Source organism: Gracilinanus agilis, chromosome 6 (assembly GCF_016433145.1).
Source record: "Gracilinanus agilis isolate LMUSP501 chromosome 6, AgileGrace, whole genome shotgun sequence".
NCBI classification, from domain to species: domain Eukaryota; kingdom Metazoa; phylum Chordata; class Mammalia; order Didelphimorphia; family Didelphidae; genus Gracilinanus; species Gracilinanus agilis.
Window position 1 is genome coordinate 174,933,952 of NC_058135.1, and position 22,339 is coordinate 174,956,290.

At 37.9% G+C, this 22,339-nt stretch overlaps 1 protein-coding gene across 1 annotated transcript in view; it reads right to left on the reverse strand.

Moving 5' to 3' along the window:
- NSUN7 (NOP2/Sun RNA methyltransferase family member 7) overlaps positions 1–21,787 on the reverse strand; it is a 100,492-nt gene extending 78,705 nt beyond the window's left edge. Inside the window, exons 1-3 of the mRNA XM_044680566.1 lie at positions 21,475–21,787; positions 9,146–9,204; positions 8,406–8,533 (exon numbers count right to left, since the gene is read on the reverse strand). Of these exons, the coding sequence (XP_044536501.1) occupies positions 8,406–8,533; positions 9,146–9,204; positions 21,475–21,787 (500 nt within the window). The remainder of the gene's footprint in view (positions 1–8,405; positions 8,534–9,145; positions 9,205–21,474) is intronic.
- Positions 21,788–22,339: the final 552 nt, after the last annotated feature.

The following is a 22,339-nucleotide window of genomic DNA, read 5'->3' on the forward strand; positions in this document are numbered from 1 at the left end:
CTGGATAAAAGGGCAGGCAATCTTTTAGCGCTCTTTGAGCATAGTTCCAAATTGCCATCCAGAATGGTTGGATCCATTCACAACTCCAACAGCAATGCATTAATGTCCCAATTTTGCCATGTCCCCTCCAACATTCATTACTCTCCCTGCTGTCATTTTAGACAATCTGCTAGGTGTGAGGCGGTACCTCAGAGGAGTTTTGATTTGCATTTCTCTAATTATTAGAAATTTAGAACACTTTCTCATGTGCTTATTGTTAGTTTTGATTTCTTTATCTGAAAATTGCCTATGCATGTCTCTTGCCCATTTATTGATTGGGGAATGGCTTGATTTTTGTACAATTAATTTAGCTCCTTGTATATTTAAGTAATTAGGCATTTGTCAGAGTTTTTTGTTATAAAGATTTTTTTTCCCAGTTTGTTGTTTCCCTTCTGATTTTGGTTGCATTGTTTCTGTTTGTACAAAACCTTTTTAATTTCATGTAATCAAAATTGAATATCATTGTTCATGACAGAAAGGATAATTTCAGAGTAACCTGGGAAGACTTGCGTGAATAGATGCAGACTGAAGTGAACAGAACCAGAAAGAAAATTTATACAATAACATCAACACTATAAAGACAAAACAACTTTGAAAGACTCAAGAATAACCAACCATGATTTCAGAAGGCTATTCTATCCACTTGAGAGGTGAAAAATTAAATTTATTTTTGAACATACTAGTTCATGAATTTGTTTTGCTTAACTATGCATATGTTACAAGTTTTATTTTCCTTTTTTTCTAATCAAAGGAATGTGGGAAGGAGTGAATTTTTTTTTCTTGAAAGACATTAAATTTTCAAAAGAAAGTGTTATTACTGCTACTGCTTCTAGAACATCAGCATTATCAACTAAAGTTTTCTTGATAATACTCTCAAGCAGCCAATTTATAGTAAGCTACTACATACCCAAATAAAAACCTTCAATGACTTGATCACTAAGACATCTAGAGAAATTAAGAATAATTGAATGAAATCTTGCAAAAGCAAAACATTCTTCTTCAACACCATTTTTCAATAACTGTCAGAGCATACTGGCAAGCAATCTTCAAATTTTTAAGACAGTCATTTGCCTAGCAAACATTAGTTGAACAAAAAAACTTTTAGGGTTAAATTGTGAATAGGTAATGCAATCTGCATGCGGGTAATAAACAAAGCACTGTCTGGGTATATGAATGGTGATACTCTTTGAAATTTTACTAAAAAACATGGACATTCTTCATGAGATATGAAGATACCCAGAAGTATAATGACTACTGTACTAACAGGACATGTCTACTGAATGAAAAGGCAGGACTCTCTGAATATGCTAAGGTAAATTTCTTCAATAACACTGTGACAATGAGAAATTACATTTTTAACTAACATCTCTTAATGGCTTTAAAAAAATCAAACTTTTTTTGAGAATAAGTATGTTTCCATTTAAGAAGTCCAAAGAAAATAAAGACAAGGAAACAGGAAGAATTTTGTCAACCCATTCATATTGCAGAATATCTCTTGAGTCGAAGATTTCCAGGCATAAACTTAAGAATTTAAGTCTACTGTTATTTTTCCAGACAGTAAGCCATGGTTTAATGATGTTAGGGACAGAAAATATGATGACTTAGTTGATTTTATATTCATTTTTTTCCTATTCTAAAATTTCTTCTTGTTTCTGATATAGTAGCAAAAAGTACAATGCCAAATATCTTAAAATTTCACATTTTTCCAGTTGGTCAAAAAGCATTGACTATGTGCTAAACACTGAGAATTCAAAGATCAGCAAAACGCAGTTGTTGCCATCAATCAGTTCTATCTAATAAGAGAGGCAAAATGAAAACAATGATGTACATACAAGATTTATTCAGTGTGGGCAAACTGTAAGCTCAGAGGCAAAAGCACTATAAGGTAGGAGAGGGGAAGGGAAAGACTTCCAGCAAAAGGTGGGAGTTAAGTTGAATCTTAAGGGCCAAAAAAAACAGGAGGTGGAGGTAAGGGGATTGGTAGAGGTAGGAGAACAGTCAGTGAAATAGCACCTAGTGGAGAAATACAGTGTCCTATTCAAGAAACATCATAAAATCCAGTGTCTCTGGCTCCCAGAGTAGTACATAGAGGGGAGTAAGGAGTAAGAAAATTGGAAAAGTAAAAAGAAGCCAGACTGTGAAGAGCTTTAAAAGCCAAAAAGAATATTTAAAATTTGGTCCTAGAAGTAATTGGGAGCCACCAGAGTTTACTGAAAGGAGGAAAAACACATTCATGTGTCCACTTTTAAGTTAAAATTAAAATTGTGGAGAGGGGGAGGGGAATAGCTCTTCCCTGAATCCCTCTGGCTTTCTAGTAACAAACTGGGGGGGTTGGGAGGGGGCAACAGCAGGTGTGCCCCCACACAGGGCTCTGCGTGCCCTTTTTGACACCCGTGCCATAGGTTCACCATCACATAGTGATAGTGATAGAACTAGCATTTTTGCTGCCAACTTTCAGATTTGAGAGCTTTCTGAAAACTTACTTCTATAGCAGGGGTCGGCAACCTTTTTGGCCATGAGAGCCATAAATGCCACATTTTTTAAAGTGCAATTTCGTGAAAGCCGTGCAGTGCTCACAGTGCGCACTCCTGTAACAGCGCCTGAAAAAAAATGGACTTTATGGCTCCTGCAGAAAGAGCCATATCTGGCCCTCAAAAGAGCCAGATATGGCTCGAGAACCATACCTTGCCGACCCCTGCTCTATAGAATTGATTAAGTCAATTATAGGTTCCAGATAGGGACTGCTCTTTGATATTACTAGGCTGTTGAAATAAGGAGTCACTCCTACCCATAAATATGAATTCTCATTTCAGCCAGCTCTCCCTGGAGATCTACAAAGGAGGAATTGAAGCTCCTAAAGAAAATTAATTTACTAGACTAAATTTGTGCAATTCCTCTAAGCCCAGCCACATCCTACAATCAGGTCACTTAACCCTCTGTGCCTCAGTTTCCTAAATGGCTAACTACTCCAGTTTGCCAAGAAAACCCCAAGTGGGGTCACAAAGAATTGTATAGGACTGTAACAGTTTTAACAACCACCAGAATGAAAGCAAGCTGGGGCAGATGGGTAGCTCAGTGGATTGAGAATCAGGCCTAGAGACTGGTGGAGGTCCTGGGTTCAAATCTGACCTCAGACACTTCCTGGCTGTGTGATCCTGGGCAAGTCACTTGACCCCCATTGCCTAGCCCTTACCACTCTTCTGCCTTGGAGCCAATACACAGTATTGACCCCAAGACAGAAGGTAAGGGTTTAAAAAAAAAAATGAAATCAAGCTTTAGTTATAGGTCTTCCTCTATCCAAAACAGGTCTGAGCAGATTAACTTGTGAAATTTGAGTAGGAAATTAGGATGCTAGTGGCCATTAGAGAAAATATAGTTGTGGGTTTGAACAAGTACTCTGAGAGTAGTAGGAAAAGCCCCCATATTTGCCACTCTGCCAAGTGGGAAGAATATGATGACACCCTTTCCCAAAAAAAGGCTTTTGAAACAATAGATAAGAAAGTAGTTGATCAGCAACCTATGGGCTACTAGTGAAATTATGCCCAGAAATCCTGGAATACGGGCAACTATGGTCCTTCAGCTCCTCTCCAAGTTGTCCCCTAATGCTCCCCACCCTGCCTGAAAGCCCTAAACTCAGATGTCTCATTCAGATATGAGGGACTTTGCGGATGAAACTGCCTGGGTCAAGGCTGAGTTTATGCTGAGGTCCAAATTCTAGCTGAAGCTCAAGGGGACTTGAGGCCATATGGAGGTGGCCTGGAAAGGAGGGGAGACACTAAATATATAAAGGGCTACTGGATATCAACAGTCAGGTTACAATAATCCCAGGGGATCCCAAATGAATACCATGGGGAACCCCAATTTCTATAGAGGTTTCAAATGACAGAACACTGAGGTCTATAGAAGGATACTGGTAGAATGTTAACCAACAGGATCAAAAACCCTTTATGTTGGTAACAAAATTGTAGTAGGAAGGAAGCTATGCCAAGAAAACAGGAACTATGAAAGGGAAGAAAATGCCGGTCCTGTTTCATTCTGCCTCTTGGAAGCAAGGACCTGAGTAACTTCTAGAGGATCTTTAATCATTTAAATAACCTATAGGGTTTCCTTCACTTTAACACGTATAGGAAGGGAGAAGCAACACAAAACAAAAACCAAAATGAGCACCAAATCCAGAGTCTTTAAGTGGACATGAACAAGGACAAGAACATAAAATAAAAAACCTAGGGGGCATCTGAATGGCTCAGTGGATTTATAGTCAGGCCTAGGTACTGGGTTCAAATCTGGCCTCAGACACTTCCTAGCTATGTGACCCTGGGCAAGTCACTTAACTCCCACTACCTAGCCCTCACTAATCTTCTGCCTTAGAACCAATATTCAGTATTGCTTCTAAGAGGGAAGGGAAGGGGTTTAAAAAAACACCTAAAAACTAGAAATAAAAACAAAAATGTGGAGGAAAAACAAAAACCATAACAACAAAGACAAAAATGATAGCCAAGTACTGGGCAATTTTCCTAGCAGAAAATAAAGAAACAAAATCAAAAAATTAAAAACTAATATGTAGAGGAAAAGCTATGATGGGGAGGAAAATGCTGGTCCTATTGCATTTGGTAAAAAAAGTTTAAAGTTATGTTAGGTAATATGGTTCAGTAATAAAGAATTGGAGAAGACAAAGACGTGTAGACTATACAAAAGGTTTATATCTATCAATAATAAACATTTTCTTTGAGAAACAAAGCAGAAGTCATTGAACATGATATATATGGAATAATACCAACAAAACTGTAATTAATTACATTTTAAGAGACAGAAACCCTCATTTTAAGAGACAGAAAACTAACAGGAGAGTTATTCCGGAATCAATCATATTTGTGCAGTCAGACAACTACTTTGTTAGAACAAAAATAAAAATCAATACAATATTAGAAGAATAAAAATTAAGAAAAAACATAAAGAATACAATTTAAAACAACTCTAGGGAGCAGCTGGGTGGCTCAGTGGATTGAGAGCTAGGCCCAGAGAGGGGAGGGTCCTGGGTTCAAATCTGTCCTCAAACACTTCCTAGCTGTGTGACTCGGAGCCAGTCACTTAACTCCCATTGCCAAGCCCTTACCACTCTCCTGCCAAAACACAGTATTGATTCCAAGAGGGAAGGTACGGGTCTTAAAAAAAAAGTTAAATATGCTATTGATGCTAAAAGTAGATAAGAGATGCAAGGCATTGTCATAGAATAAAATAACTGAATACATGATTTTGATCAATAAAAATCAATGACCATAATTAGGAGGCCAGAAAAGCTTAAAGACCCCATTGGTCATCAGATGCTTAACTTACTTGTCAAACAGAAAAACATGGCAGACAAGAGCAAGACCAGTTTAAAACATAAAGGGATAAAAACTAGACCTGTGATTTTAGCCATCTAAGTGCACCTAAGTAAAGAAACAACCTCTCCCAATACTAGTTAGCATCTTCCCTGCAACTTATAGTTTAAACCAATGATGGGCAAACTACAGCCTGCAGGCCAGATGCAGCCCCCTGAAATGTTCTATCTGGCTGCGTGACATTATTCCTAATCTGATGGATACAATGAGTAGGATACAATACAATGAAACTTTGAAAGAGTTGCCTTAGAAACAGACTGACAGATGAACATTTCCTTTCCTTTGGCCCCCTCTTTGCAAAGTTTGCCCATCACTGGGTTAAAGTGTTACCTAGGACACTGAGGGGCTAAGTGACTTGTCTAGGGCCATCCGGTTACTCTATGTCAGAAGCAGGAGTTGAATCCCAGGTCCCTCTGGCTTTGAGACCAGCTCTCCAATCACTCTGTCAAGCTGTCTCTTTTGAACACATACCTGTTTATAAAATCTAACCCACAAGTATGGCAGGAAAAAAAAGCTCTTTGAGGATAAAGCCTATTTTTGGTACTTTTTTTTTTTATCCCTAGCATTTAGGTGATTATGAGCTGTTTCACCTCATAACAGCAACAGTACAGAGCAACAGTGAAAGGAAAAATAGTTTAAAGAAAGCTAAGCAAAGACATCCTGAGAATATTTAAGAATCAATCTAAACGGAGAACAAATGAAGCATAAAAAGATCTGCAAAGATTTTATGATATGGTTTTTCATTGAGCATGCTGAAACCACCACACTTAAGATTATTAATATCACAATTCTAGATAAAGTTCAAGAAAGATCTAACTAGCACTGGAAAGAAGATAGGAAAAACATCTCGACTAGATCAATTATACACGGAGGAAGATCTTGCTGGAACAAACCCAATTTTTCATGGTTTGAGAGATCAGTTCAGAAGGGAAAATTACTAATAGTGTAGAAGAAAGGTCTCAGACTTTATTAGAATGATAATAATAATACACGACCTGGAGAATAACATAATTACCAACCCATATGCCTGACTTCCCACCTATATCAAATTTTTATGAGAAGCATCTACACAAGGCATTGAGGGCATCCTTGAGAGTATTAAAAAGAAACAGCAGCTTTCATGAGTGCTATTCCTCAACAGACCATGCATTTGTAATCACACAACTGACTAGGAGATGTGGATAATAAGATCCCACTGTGCTTATTGTTTGATCCATATAAAAAAGCACTTGAGCCACCAGAGCAAAACACCACATTAAGTGCTCTTTCTCCTCCTTCAAAAGGTTGTCTTCCATACAAGTGACAAGATTCTTTGAAAGATATAACAACATATTTAGAACAGGAAAAAAAACTCAAAATATGTTGGATCACTCATAGCAGATGTTAAAAAAAATCTTCAAACTTCAAGACTTTGATATTTTTAAATTTCCCATAAATCTTCATTCATTTCTTTAATCATAGTGAAAATATATTTCACATGGCCGGTAACCTAAAAAGGAGATATTCTAAACCAGTGACGGGCAAACTTTTTTAAAGAGGGGCCAAAGGAAAGGAAATGCTCATCTGTCAGTCTGTTTCTAAGGCAACTCTTTGGAAATTTCATTGTACTGTGTGTGTCCTACTCATTGTATTCATCAGATTAGGAATAATGTCCAGCAGTGGGATAGAACATTTCAGGGGGCTGCATCTGGCCTGCAGGCCGTAGTTTGCCTATCACTGTTCTAAAGTAGTATTTTGAAATTATACAAAACTGGGGGCCAGTTGGGTAGCTCAGTGGATTGAGAGCCAGGCCTAGAGATAGGAAGTCCTGGGTTCAAATCTGACCTCAGACACTTCCCAGCTGTGTGACCCCAGGCATGTCACTTGACCCCCATTGCCTACCCTTACCACTCTTCCACCTAGGAGCCAAATCACAGAAGTTAAGGGTTTAAATAAATAAATAAATAAATTATACAAAAATATTCATGAAGAAAAAAATACCAGGCCTATGTTCATGACTCTGTTAAAATATCTCTGGCATCTTTGTTTTACAAAGGAAAATATCTGAGTGACTTGAAATTTAGCAGTTGAATAACAAAATTTCTATAGATATCATGATATTTTACTTCATATATCTATATAATACCTTAAGGAAAACTAATTAAAATCTTAGACCTGCCACTGTAATTTTTAAAAATTCTCAATGGTAGTATAATTTACTATCTTTAGTAAAGAGACTATGAACAGAAAAATAATGGTTGAACTATACTGTCTGTAATAAATAATTAGCTCAAATCATAGTATATTCTAAATCATAACAAATCTTTAAATATAACTGATTTTTTCTCATTCAACCCAGATAGATTTTTCTAAAGCAATAAATAACCTCAGAAAAAATCTGAACAAAGGAGCCCACACATACATGTAATTACTGTGTTTTAATTTGCTCATAATACCCTGAGAAATACACCCAATTTTCATGCTTTCTAATAAAAACAAATTTAGGAAAATTTTCACTATTCCCATTATGTATACAAGATCTGCCTTTCAAACTAAACTTTTAAAATCTATTCAGTTTTAAAATAGTTCTTTTTAATGAATTTGGTCCGAAGGCAATTTGTGAAAGAAAACTTGGTAAATTGCTGAAGCTATCCATCACCCAGTAATATTTCCTATAGGTTTTTGACACCTATCTAAAAAGAACATCATGGGGCAGCTGGGTAGCTCAGTGGATTGAGAGCCAGACCTAGAGATGGGAGGTCCTAGGTTCAAAATTGGCCTCAGACATTTCCCAGCTGTGTGACTCTGGGCAAGTCAGTCACTTGACCCCCATTGCCCACCCTTACCACTCTTCTACCTAGGAGCCAATACACAGAAGTTACAGGTTAAAAACAATTAATTAATTAATTAATTAGAAAAAGAAAAAGAACATCATGTGTTCTCTCTCTTGTCAATGAAAATACTAACTAAAGATATTTTGTTCTTCCTTTTTTATGTTAATAATACCTGTTAAGAAGATTCTCTACTTCTTGAACTTCTGAAATTGATTGTTCATTAGAAATTAGTCGACTTTGAAATTTTCTGTCTTGGAAGTCATACAGCATCACAACAACAAGACTGGTCAAAGCATCTGGCTACCAAAAATGAAATGCACACAAAGAAAATAAAGTACACAAAGTGATATATGATAGCAATTATTTTCTATTCTTTGGTAATCAGTTAATCTGAAAAAATTAGAATGTCATTTAATAGTTTTTACTTACTAAAAAAGAACCTACAAATTAATCTTTTCACATAAAAATTAACTACAGCTATTTGTAAGGGTCCAAGAAGAATGAGCATGGAGTCAATATTAGAAGTGGTAAAACCCCATAATTTTTAGCAGCTATTTCTTGGTTTCACAACCTTGTTAAAAATTTATTGGGGGGCAGCTGGGTAGCTCAGTGGAGTGAGAGTCAGGCCTAGAGACAGGAGGTCCTAGGTTCAAACCCGGCCTCAGCCACTTCCCAGCTGTGTGACCCTGGGCAAGTCACTTGACCCCCATTGCCCACCCTTGCCAATCTTCCACCTATGAGACAATACACCGAAGTACAAGGGTTAAAAAAAAAAACAACTCTAAAATAAAAAAAAAAAATTATTGACTTTTCTAGTATTAGGCAATCAATTATTAATAGTTATAGATGACTCTTAAAAAAACCTCAGAGAGTACAAAGATATCCCAAATTATATAAAAATTGTCTACTTACTATTGATACATTTGGGTAGAAACAGCTGTCTATTAGTATACTTTCCAAAATATCTTGATCTAAAAGACAAAGAAATATTAGTCTTTAATATGAATCTCTCTGAAACTTTTACAATATCAACTTGTAATAATACTTCAAGTAATCTCATTAAAAGAATTTATTATTGATTTTTTCTTTATCTTCTCTCAGATACTTCCCAGCTGGGTGACCCTGGGCAAGTCACTTAACCCTTATTGCCTACCCTTACCATTCTTCTACCTTGGAGCCAATACACAGTATTGACTCCCAAACGAAAGGTAAGGGTTTAAAAAAAAAATTAGTTTGGAACAATGATACATGTATAACCCAGTGGAGTTGCTTGTCAGCTCCAGGAAGGGGGAAGAGGGAAGAGGGATGGAAAAATCATGAATCATGGAGCCATGGAAAAATATTCTAAATAAATGTTTTTAAAATTTCAACAAAATCAAGTATATTAGGCCCATCTGTTCAGTTTCTACTCTGAAGTAGGCATGTGTTCACAGAAAGGGAAAATTTCTGAAAAATCAACTTCTGAGTCTGACTTTGTCTTTGAATATTCATCTCTGGCCAATTTCCTCTGGGTCTACTTGCTGAGATCCCATTTCTCCCGTGAGCAAATGGGTGTGAAAGGAAATGCTTTTTACCTCCAAATAGCTAAATAATACTTCCCTGACCATGTCCCAGGAAAAGATAAGACAAATTACACCCTTGAATATTTTCTCCAGCAAAAGGACAGTACAACTTAGCAAAGAGACATATAGAAGAAAAGGAACTCGGGCCCACGAAGACTAGACTTTCACAAAGAACTTTTCCAGGTCTCTTAAAATTAAATTGTATTTGCCATTCTTAAACAATGTCTTCATAATTGGCTTACTCATGTAGAATTTCTTAAAAAACCCACCTTTCTAGAGGATTACCAGGGCACTGTGCAGCTCACTCCAACATTCCTCTCCCTTTGCTGACATAGGCACAGAGCTAAATGATCTAGAATATTATGGGCAGAAGCTGGAAGCTGAAGTTCTTGGATTTTTTACCTCCTTCTATCCCTGTCCTCCCTTGATCTCACTATGAATCCATGGTACTATTTACCAGACCTGAAACCTCAGTCAACAGCAACAAGGCAGAACTAACAAGTATTTTCAAGTCAGAGATAGTCAGTATTAGGAGTAGAAAAACTGGGCAACCCCACACATTGTGTGCATTTTCATATTTAAGATCAAGCCCTATAATCTGAATGTGTGAATTCTACTGCATACAAGTATCCTGAATTCAATTAAATTTGGACATGAATGTCTTTTCATTTAGTGACTTTGTTAAGAATCTCATGAAATGATTGGCTAGTACTATCATGAAATAAAACAGGATTTTTATAAGAGTAACTATTTGGTTAATTGGCATTAATTTTCTTAAAGTCTTTATAGTAGGCATTCTGGTAGAATATAGAGTACAATGGATTTGACAATCCAGGATCCATACAACCCAGGTTTCAGTCTGACTTTACCATTTGCTATCTCTGACCTCAGCTTCATTTTCCTCATCTGAAAAGTGGAGCTAATAATATATGCCTTAGGTAACTCATAAGGTTTTATGAGTATCAAAATGATGCAGCATATGTAAAGTACTTTGTAAATTATAACATGGTATTATATAAATTCCATAGATTTCTAATCTAGATAGGAATTCAGATCATCTACTACAATTCCTTCATTTGGCAGCTAAAGAAACTCTGGCCTAAAATGGTCATAGATTTTGAGGTGGAAGGAACCTTAGAAGACATCTAATCCAACCTCCTTATTTTAAAAAAGGCGAAAGTGAGACCCAGAGATGTGCCCCTAACTCCAAATCCAGTGCTCTATCATATCATATTATCTGTACAGACAATGTAAGTAACTTGACCAGTTACAGGAAGGTAAAAAGGAACAGAACCAATACTTGAATCTAGACTTCAGAAAAAGCAAAAAGAGTATTTGACATCCAGGAGTTTGCATTATAATGGAGAAGACAACATATACAAATAGAACAAAGTAAATAAAGAGAAGAATGAGAAAATGACAGATTAGTAGAGAGCGTGGAGGACAAAAGAATGTAAAAAAACCAGAAAGGTAAAAAGGGTCTAAACTATGAAGACCTTTAAATAACCCCTCCCCATTCCCCAAAAAAATTCATATTTGATCTTGAAAGTAAGATGAAACCTCTGGAGTTTATTAAGTAAGGGAGCAACATGGTGAGATCTACATTTTAGGAAATTATTCAGTATAACTTAACCCTCCTATATACCTACCGAGGTATAGATTGGAATTTTCTCAGATTCTTTTCCTCTTTCCCAAATCACTGTTCCCCTTACTAGAAGGCTTCAGACATTCTCTAAGTAACTACCTCTAATTTAATATATTAAAATATCACACAGATCCACATCACCTATACATTGTACAAAATGTGAGCCAGGTAGGGATAAGGGGGAAATGGAGAGCAGCTTACAAAGCATGCACCCTCCTTTAGAAATGGATACCTCAAACTTGGTGAGGATGTATGATGAAGTCTATCTCTGGTCCAAGGTCTAACTTTAGTCTCTGTGTAAGGCAGGGGAATAAGAGAAAATTAATTAGAAATGTCCAGTAGTAGAACAAGGGAAATTCTCCACCAAAGATAACACTGTTTCTCTGTTAAGAGCCTGATCTCAGTTTCATCCAGTAATTTGCAACAGATGTCCACTTCCTAGGATAATCTCTCCTGGACTTAAGGTCAGGAAAACAAATCTGCCTTAGACACTTACTAGTTGTGTGACCCTGAGCAAGTCTTAACTGCTGTCCGACTCAGTTTCCTCATCTGTAAAATGGTGATAATTATAACTTCTACGTCTTAGGGTTGTTGTGAGAATCAAATAACATATACAAGGTGCTTTGCAAACCTAAAAGCTCTGCATTCCATATTACTGGAACAAAATGCTCCCTACCACCCTTTTCTCTCCTACTCCTCTCCTCCCAAATGGAATGTAGTGAACCATTTACCAAGGTGAATGAGTAAGGGGCATCTAGTTACCAAATAATGTTGGCTTAACTTTTACTCTGTGTGGGTTTTTTAAGTTTGAATAAGTTTAATTAGACCAACACTAACATAAGAGATCTTTGGTGAATTTAAGTCCAGATGGGGAAAGAGGTATCAGGAGACTATGTCAAGAAAATAAGAAAAAACTACCACAAAGGAAAAATTATTAGATAGGAGTGGTGGTATCATAGTACTTTAAGGAATGGTTGCTTGTCCTCATTTTTTAAGAGAACAAACCACAACACAGGTTAATGTCTTGACTTATGCATGAATAGAATTTAAGTGAGGCAGAGTAGCAAAGTCGTTAGCCTAACTCTCCCTTCCAGATTCATCTAAGTCCAATGGTAAGAAAAAAGTCAAGACAACTGGTCATGATCCAGGATGTAGTAGATGACTTTGGTGTCTTCAATTTCTGACCAGGTTTTTAAGTGCCTGCTTCTACAGCCTTCATGGCCATTGGAACAAATTGTCCTCATCCACTCATTCCACCAGGGCAAGCTTGTGGACCATTGGTTACCCTCACCCTAGTTTGGCCAGTCTGCTGATGTGGCTTACAGGGGTGTGGTTGCTATGCATACTACAACTTCTTGGAGCCACAAGTAAAGAGTTAGGTGAGAATAGATATCAATGAATATAAAGAATACAATCATTTCCCACCAGGCTATTTTCCTGGTCTTCGTCATCTCCAGAAACTCATTCTACAGGATGAAATCAACTCAGAAATTCACACCTTCTCAGATCAGATCACTGCCCACCCCAAACATCTTCATCATTCCCCAATCTTGAGTAACCTCACCCACCTCCTTTTCAGCTTCTTTTTATGTGTTGTCTCCTCCATTAGACAATGAGCTCCTTAAGAGCAGAGATTGTCTTATCCTTTCTTTGCATCCTCAACATTTAGCACAGGATCTAGCACATAGTAGGTGCTTAATAAATTATTATTAGTCTATTGACCAAAGAAATATGGGAAGACTCATGAATTGATTGATGCCACTGAAGTAAGTAGAACCCATAAAACAATATAGACAAAGGCAAGGAATGATCTCAATACTAGATGCAGATAGATGACATAGTAGAGGGAACATTGAGCCTGGAATCAGGAAGACCCGAATGTGATCTGGATAAGTCACAAGCTGTTTGAAGTAGTTTCCTTCACTATAAAATGGGGATAATAATAGCACCTACTTCCTAAGTTGTTCAGAGGATCAAATAAGGTAATATTTGTAAAGAGCCTGGCACATGGTAAGTACCATATAAGCACTAACTGCTGTTAAAAAGAACAAAATGGAAACTGAAGACTACATAATTATAATGAGAAGCTTGGCCCCAAAGTTGAGATTAGAGTACCTTCTGGACTCAACTCTCAAGCTGAATGAATGTCCCATAGACATCTTAAACTATACATTGTCTATAAGGGAAACAATTATCTCTCCCCCCCCCCCAAAAAAAATGCCCTCCCACTTTTGTTGTTGCTATTTAGTCATTTCAGTTCTGTCTGACTCTTCATGATCCCATTTAAGGCTTTCTTGGCAGAGATACTGGAGTGGTTTGCCATTTCCTTCTCCAGCTAATTTTACAGATGAAGAACCTGAGGCAAACAAAATGAAGTGACTTGCCCAAGGTCACATAACTAGCATCTGAGGCCAGTTTTGAACTCAGGAAGATTAGTCTAACTGACTTTAGGCCCAGCATTCTATACTTTCTAAACTTCCCCTATTAAAAAGACTTGTACAAAAATATTTATAGCTGTGCTTTGTGGTAGCAAAAAATTGGAAAATGAGGGGATGCCCTTTGATTGGGAAATAGATAAACAAATTGTGGTATCTGTTGGTGATGGAATACTATTGGGCTGAAAAGAATAATGAACTGGAGGAATTCCATGTGAACTGGAAAGACCTCCAGGAATTGATGCAGAGTGAAAGCAGAACCAAGAGAACTTTATACACAGAGACAGATACACGGTGGCACAATCAAATGTAATGGACTTCTCTACTAGCAGCAATGCAATGATCCAGGACAATTGTGAGGGACTTATGAGAAAGATTGTTGTCCACATCCAGAGAAAGAACTGTGGGAGCAGAAACACAGAAGAAAAACATTTGCTTGATCATGTGGGTCAATGGGATATGATTGGGGAATGTAGACTCTAAGCAATCACCCTAAATACAAATATTAATAATATGGAAATAGGTCTTGATCAATGACACATGTAAAACCCAGTAAAATTGTCATTGACTACAGGAGAGGGGTGGGAGGAGGAGAGAGAAAGAACATGAATCATGTAAGCATGGAAAAATATTCTTAATTAAATAAAGATTTTCAAACGAAATAAATAAATAAATAAATAAATAAATAAACTTCCCCTATTACTGTCACAGGCACTCCCCTAATCTCTCTCAGTCACACTAGCTCACAGCCCCAGTGTCCTCCTCACTCTTAGTCACCCCATGTAATCAATTTTTTTTCCAAATTCTGCCCTTTTTGATATCTCTCCTCTATGATTTGTCTCTTCCTCTCTTCTGTCCCTTCATGTAGTCAGGACCCTGGGTGCAGGCCCCCACTGGCTCTCCCTGGTATATACCACCTTGCCCTTCTAATTGCCCAGGCCTGATCATTTTATGCCCTGATGAATGCTCACTATGGACTTCCTGCTGCTTCCAAGATCAAAGCTGAACCTCTGTTTGGCAATAAAAGTTCTTCCCAGTCTGGCCCCTCCTTACCTTTCTCAGCTTTCTACAATCATGGTTCTTCCTTCTTTCCCCACCACACAGTGCTACTGGCCTACTGGCAGTTCCTAAAACATGGTGCCCTGATCTCATTTCCATGTCTTTGCCCTGCCTGTTCTCCATACCTGGAATCAAGTGCACTGGTAAATAGTCAACAACCAGCTGTCCAGAAAAAAAAAAAAAAAAAAAAAAAAACAAGTATGTATTATACACCTTTTTTTTTTTTAAACCTTACCTTCTACCTTCTATCTTGAGGAAGAAGAGTGGGAAGGGCTAGACAACTGGGGTTAAACAACTTGCCCAAGGTCACACAACTAGGAAAGGTCTGAGGCCAGATTTTAAGCCAGGACCTCCTCCAGGCTTCACACTCTATTCACTGAGTCACCCAGCTGCCCCTTGTACAACATACTTTAAAATTTTGTCTATGAGTAACAATTTCTTCATCACTTTCATAAGTCTAGAGTAGACAATCAACAAAATAATAAAACAAGCTCTGATCTGTAGTATCTACCAATTGTCAAGGTATAATTGCTCACAACCTGAAAATTTCATAATTGGCTCTGTTGAGTCCATATGGGTATCTGCAGCAAGCTCTCTCCTAGAATGCTCTGCTTCCCTCACCTCATCCTTAGATTATTTCAGGGCTCAGTTCAAAGCCCAACCTCTGTAGGAGGCTCTTCCCAATTCCCCAAGCAGCTAATGTCCTTCCTTTTCAGATTACTTTCTACCTCTTCTATATCTTGTATGCACCTAGTTATTTCTATATTGTCTTTCTCCATTAGAATATACACAGACTACAGGGATAAAGATAAGTACTTATCAGGTTAATAAGCATTAGCTTCACTGCAGAAGATCCTTTGGGCTTTTATTCCAAAAATCTAAGTTTAAGTGTTGTTGTATATTGCTGAAGAAAACAGTAAAAATGCTGACTTGCTTGAAGCCATAGCTCTTCTATTTAAGTTCCAGCTTTTAGATAACAAAAACAGGGATGATAAGGAAATAAGGCAATATCCTAGTCACAGCATTGGCAGAAATTTCAGAGGCCATCTCTTGCAACAAGAACCTCCTTCTACTACACATACAAGAAGTCATCAGTCTTTGCTTGAAAATCCCCAGGAAGGAAAAATTCACTCCCTTCTGAAGCAACCCATTCCATTTTGGAATAACTCTAGTAATGAGGTTCTCAGCCTGGATCTGTGACCTTGAATGGGGGAAAATGACACCTTTACTTTTTACTAACTTCTAACTGAAATTTACATTTCCTTCAGTTATGAATGCAGGTTCAACAATCATTATTCTGTGCAGAAGTACTGCCAAAGGGGGTCCACAGCAGAAAAAAAAAAAGATTTAAGAACCAGAGTTAGTAACTTTTTCCTTTATATAAAGGAATGTAAGAATTTCCCTTGAGGCTTCCATTCATAATGAAGGAAGACATATTGACCAGCTCTCATATGCTTGCTCCAATCAATCTCTGAAGTTCACAGAACACCAAATAATTATCCAGATCTCCAGCAGAAATGAGCTTCTACCCCAGAATCTCAGAAGAGGCCAGCCAGAAGTTCAAGGACAGTAGGAAAGGGGGCGATCTACCAAAACTATGGATAGCAAGGGTAGCTGCCCAGCCTACTTAGAGATAGCCAAGAACACATTTAACCTAGAAGGTACTGTCTCCACAGGCAACAGAAATGGAAGGCTACCCTGAGAAAGGTATTAGTCAGAAATTAGTCAAGAAACGCCCAGGGTGGGGGCAGCTGGGTAGCTCAGTGGATTGAGAGTCAGACCTAGAGACTGGAGGTCCTAGGTTCAAATCTGGCCTCAGACACTTCCCAGCTGTGTGACCCTTGGCAAGTCATTTATCCCCCATTGCCCAGCCCTTACCACTCTTCTGCCTAGGAGCCAATACACAGTATTAACTCCAAGATGGAAGGTAAGAGTTTAAGAAGAGAAAAGAAAAGAAAAGAAAAGACCCAGGGTAATGATCTTGGAAATTCCAAGTGGCAACAGGAAGTGAACCCAGGACAGCCTAGGCTTTGTCTAGAGATGTCAGAGAGCACCCTCAAGTTCTAGCACTCTGAGCCTCAAAGATCCAAGAAGGCCAAACCTGGGGAGGTTGTGGAGGTTGGCACCAAGAGCCAGCAGAAAGAATAAAAAAGGGCCGATTGCTTTATCCCAAACTGCATCAACTTATAGCATCTGGCCCTGGCAAAAGTCCCAATTTCGGAAACTAAGCTAGATATGAATAAATCAAAGAAAATACTTCCCAGTATCAAAAATTATTGCAAATCTAGAAATCTAAAGGAAGAATGAACAACATTTGAAAAGGATTAGGGTTCAAGGAGTAGACATAAAATAAACCTCTAACTGAAAACAATAAAAGAAGGTTGAACACATGCATACAGAGTTTGGTGTAGAAATGATATATCAGACTCAAAGGGAAACAAGCAGGGATGGAAGGGGGTACCCCTTAAGAGGGAAGTGAATAACCATAGGCAAAACCAATTTTCTGAATTAAGGAATTTAAAGGTAGAAGGAAAGGAGGGGAAAAAGCAAAAAATCAACAACTGGGGAAGGGTGGAGACACATATTATCTCTTACACAATTGGAGAATGGCTGAACAAACTGTAATATATTCATGTAATGAAACTGTATGCTATAAGAAATGACAATAAAGAGATGAATTCAGAGAGAGACTCTTTTGAATAGTATAAACTGATGCAGAGTGAAGTCAGTGGAACCACAACAATTTCTACAAGGCCAGCATTATTATACAGAAAAATCACCTTGAAAAGCTTAAAACTTTGATTAATGCAATTACCACCTATGTCTCCAGAAAACCTATGATGAAACATGTTTCTCACTCCCGACAGTTAGGAAAAAATGTTCAGAAAGAGATACATTTTTGGATGTGGATTTTTTTTTACTTGACTAGGAGGTTGTTTTTTTTTTTTAATTTTTATTGCAGGGCTTTTATTTTCCTCTTGATTTTTATTTGTAGGGGGTAGGGTTAACAATAGTGATTTTAAAAAAAAAAGAAGTCCATTATAACATTTTTTTAAAATGCAAAGAAGTTAAGAAGAAAGCACAGACAAACAGAATAGTTTTGAAAGTAACATGTATAATTTATTATATTTTTTGAAAAGTATACAGTATGAGGCACATAGAATACTCTTTTGTGTTCTGCTGCATGATAGAGTTTTTAGTGTTTAAATTCAGAATAAAAATCTTCTTCTCTATAGTCTCCACTCATTCTTCCTAGTTCTACCATCTAAGTCCAGAACTGTCTAATAGTTGTGAATGTGTAATTTCATATCTAATAGTTCCATATGCCAGCCTTCAAAAGACATGGAGATAACCTATCATGTTCTCTCACTTCCAGGCTTCCCTTCTTTAGCCTCCTAAAGATGTCCAGTTCTTTGAACTGCTTCTCTTTATGGCATGATATCAAAAGTCTTCATACTCCTTGTTGCTTTCCTCTAGCCCAGTGGTTCCCAAACTTTTTTGGCCTACTGCCCCCTTTCCAGAAAAAAATATTACTTAGCGCCCCCTGTCACATACTATCACCACCCCCTTACAGTTATTCGCCACCCCCAAATGCATCTGTGGCCATCACTGCCCCCCCCCGGATCGCTGCAGCACCTACCACGGGGTGGTGGCACCCACATTGGGAATCACTACTCTAGACTTTACCCAACTTATTAATGTTCTTCCTAAAAAGTGGCAGAACCAGGAACTGAATACAATATTCCAAATATGGTCTGACGAGCAGAATCACTAGTTTTAAAAATTGCCTTTCAATTCTGCCTAAGATAGTATTAGTTTTACTGCTAACTTCATCATACTGTTGGTTCATACTAAGCTTACAATTAGTAAAATCAGATGAAATGCTTTCTGGCCAAGCTTTCTCCATCCCCTATCTTATTTTCTGAATCCGTGAATAAAACAGTGCATTTATCCCTACAACCCTGTGGTCCATAATATCTCCGAGTTTAAAAGAAATAGGGTTCAATTTTAGGAACTTCTCCCCAAAAGAACTTTTTTAAAGCCCCTCTAGTAATATAAGAATTTGGTTTTTGTCTTGGTTGCTACAGAAAGGGCAAAGCGTCTTTAGCTCTTATGTAAGCACCCAGGCTAACAAAATAAAATAATCACATAGGTTCCCAGGGTAGGGTCAGTTCAGACCTTAGCAAAAAGCCAATAAGATTCACATTTTCCTTGACAAATAGGATTCAGGAATATCTGTACCTGAGCAGATCTACATCCCTAAGTTTTGTAGGATTAAAATTAATATCCAATAACTCCAAGTATTATATTTTATAAGATTTATTAATAATCACTTGAAGTAGGAAAAATACAAGAACAAAAGTAAAAGCCTTAGTAAAGACATGTGTGAAAAATTCTCCTTTCTGGGACTCACCCCATCTCCACAAACCATAATCAGGAGAAAAGAGTGCAAGAGAGGGGAGCTACACAAAATTTATATCCTCCCTACTTTAGCACTTAAAGAGAGAAGGAACATGGAATACTGGAAGAGAGAGTGCTGGGGTTCAAAATTCTAATTATACAATTTCATCTTATTAGACTCAGTTAATTCTGCATAATTTTGGATTCTATTTGTGTCACTAAACCTGTTAACTATTCTTAACTGCAAATTTGATATCCATGGCAATTGTGCCTTCATCCAAGTCATAGAGGTTATATTTTATGTTAAAAGATCAAGAAAAGTGTCCTGTGGCATTGCACTAAAGATAAATTTAACTGTATATTATCTAGACCAAATATCTCCATATCGATTTTTTTTTAACTCATAGAAACTTTATTGGAGACAAACACAGAGCTGTGGCAAAGTGATCCCTTAGTAGGGCATACTGGCTACTCTTCAGGGCTCGGCTTAAGTAGGAAGGGCCCTGGGCATGGAACCAGTCCTGCCCTACCCTAGCACCACTAGGTGAAGGCTGTACCCGGAGTCCAGTGGACTATCAACAGGACCAGAGTACAGCCCTGCCACACACACACCTGCCCCAGGAACTTGGGATGGAATGTGGTAGGGAAAAGAGGGGCTAGTGCCCCTGTACAAAATATAAAAATACAATCCGGGAGCTCAAAGGAGTAGGTCAAAGCTAGCCCTGCCATCCCCAGGGACACAGTCAAATGGGACTCAGTTCTTTCCTTGAGAGTCCACGGCTGGGCAACACAAGAATATCATAAAAAAAAAAAAAAAACTGAAAAAGGTTTAAATGGAGAAAAAGAACTAATGTGGATTCAGGAAGACATAGGCTTAAGATATATAAAGCAATATATAAAAACTAAAGGGAAATTACAAATGCTAAAATTAATGCTATGGCATTTTTCCTATGAAAAATATATTAAATTTTGTGTTCAAATTTGGGCTACATTATGTCTGTAGACCACTAAAGCTATTTGTTGATGTTTAAGCAATCAGTAGGATTGGTAAAACACTGGGATTAAAGAAACAGTACCATCAATGTCTTAGAAAATATTCAGAGAAACAACATTGTAATATGATAGATTTTTAAAAATAAACATAACAGAGCTTACGTGTATAAATTAAGTGTCTTTGTAATTAGCTTGGAAAGCTTTTTATTTACTCCAACAATATTATCATTGCTCAAAGTATTTTTAGAATATGAATTTGCTGGGGGCAGCTAGGTGGCAACTAGGTGGTTCAGTGGATTGAGAACCAGGCCCAGAGACAGGGGTTCAAATCCCACCTCAGACACCTTCCTAGCTGTATGACCCTGGGCAAGTTACTTAACCCCTAATAGCCTCTAGCCCTTACAACTCTTTTGCCTTAAAACCAATGCACAGTATTAATTCTAAGACAGAAGGTAAGGGTTAAAAAAAAAAGAGGTCAATTTGATAGCCTCAAAAATCAATCTTATAACTTTTGTAATCACATTTGCAACTAGATACAATACAACCAGACTTTCTGGGGTCTAAAGCATTTTGAAAAATCAAATTCACCCTCAAAGACTGTAAAGATTTGTATCTACTAATGATATTTAAAAGAGCACGCTCTGAAAGCCATTCCAAAAAATGTTAATTTTAAAAAGCAGCATTATGTGAATACACGTGATAGATTTATGTACATGAATCTATTTATGTATACACACACATATATATACACACGCCTAGTCCTTTGCATATACATTATGAGCTCTGAAGGGAAAAACTTTCACTGAGATGGATGCAGTTATTTAATTGTAATTGTTAGTCTACTTTATAACTAACATCGTATCTGTGAGTTCCTAGCATAGAAATTCACAATATGATAAATGATGCAAAAATACAGGGTAATACACTTAGGGGAAGTAAGCAACATTTTAAAATATAGACATGCTTTATCAAGAAAATATCATCCCCCGAAATTGCCCTTATTTCCCATTTCAGTGGAACTGCCAAGAAGTCTCTTCAAAACTTGCAAACCGACTTAAGACACACTTCAGTCAAAAGACATCATTCACACACCTAAAATTCTGTTATCCATTTTCTCCAACACCTTGAAATCCTGTTTCTACTTACATTTCAGGGCACTGAAAGCTAGTTCATAGGATAAACGCTGGGATTGCTCATCTTCAAAATCCGGTAAGGATAGCACTGGCTCACTGCCATACCTTACCAAAACTTTGTCGGGTGCCTTTTCAATTTTAATTCCCTGAAAAATATTAGCTGCCTTTATATAAACAGTATCCTGATAGCCACTTTTTTCATTTAAACTTATTGCACTCTTTTCTTTGGTTCCCAAATCCTCCGTCTGTTCCAGGGAAGTGATTTTTGATATTTCATTTTTAATTTCTTCTTCGGAAAATTCCAGTTCATTTGCAGAGTTCAGCATACTTCCCGTGATTAAATCAGTAAAATAACCTTGAATAACTTATGATTCATTTACGAATCCATGAGTGATGGTGTTCCCCGCATGCTGATCATGGTCTCTGCGGGGGAAGAAAAGGGATGTCCGTCAGTCAAACCGCCCTCCGCGCCCGCATGGACGGGGTTCGGGGGTTGGGGGGGGGGGTACCGCGCAGGGCTGCTCGACTCTCATCTAGGGCTTTCTCTGGGAAGAGGACCTTTTCTCGAGCATATGGGAGTGACAGTGAGAGTCAGTTATTCAAGCTAGAAGGCGCAACCCAAGTCTTCTTCCCCAATTTCAAGACGTGGAGGCATAGAAGTGGGGATCAAACGGGGGGAAGAGGAGCCCAACCCATTCAGGGCCTCTTCGCTCCCTGATCCCTGCCACCTGCCTGCCCGCTTGCCCCCGGGCCGAGCTCTCCGAGGGAACGGATGAGGGTTGCCCAGGAAGGGGGGAACGTCTCTGGAGAAGGGCAACCCTTACCCAAAGGGGGTAGATGGAGAGGCTTCCCCAGCTAGTGGGGTAGGTGGTGTTTTA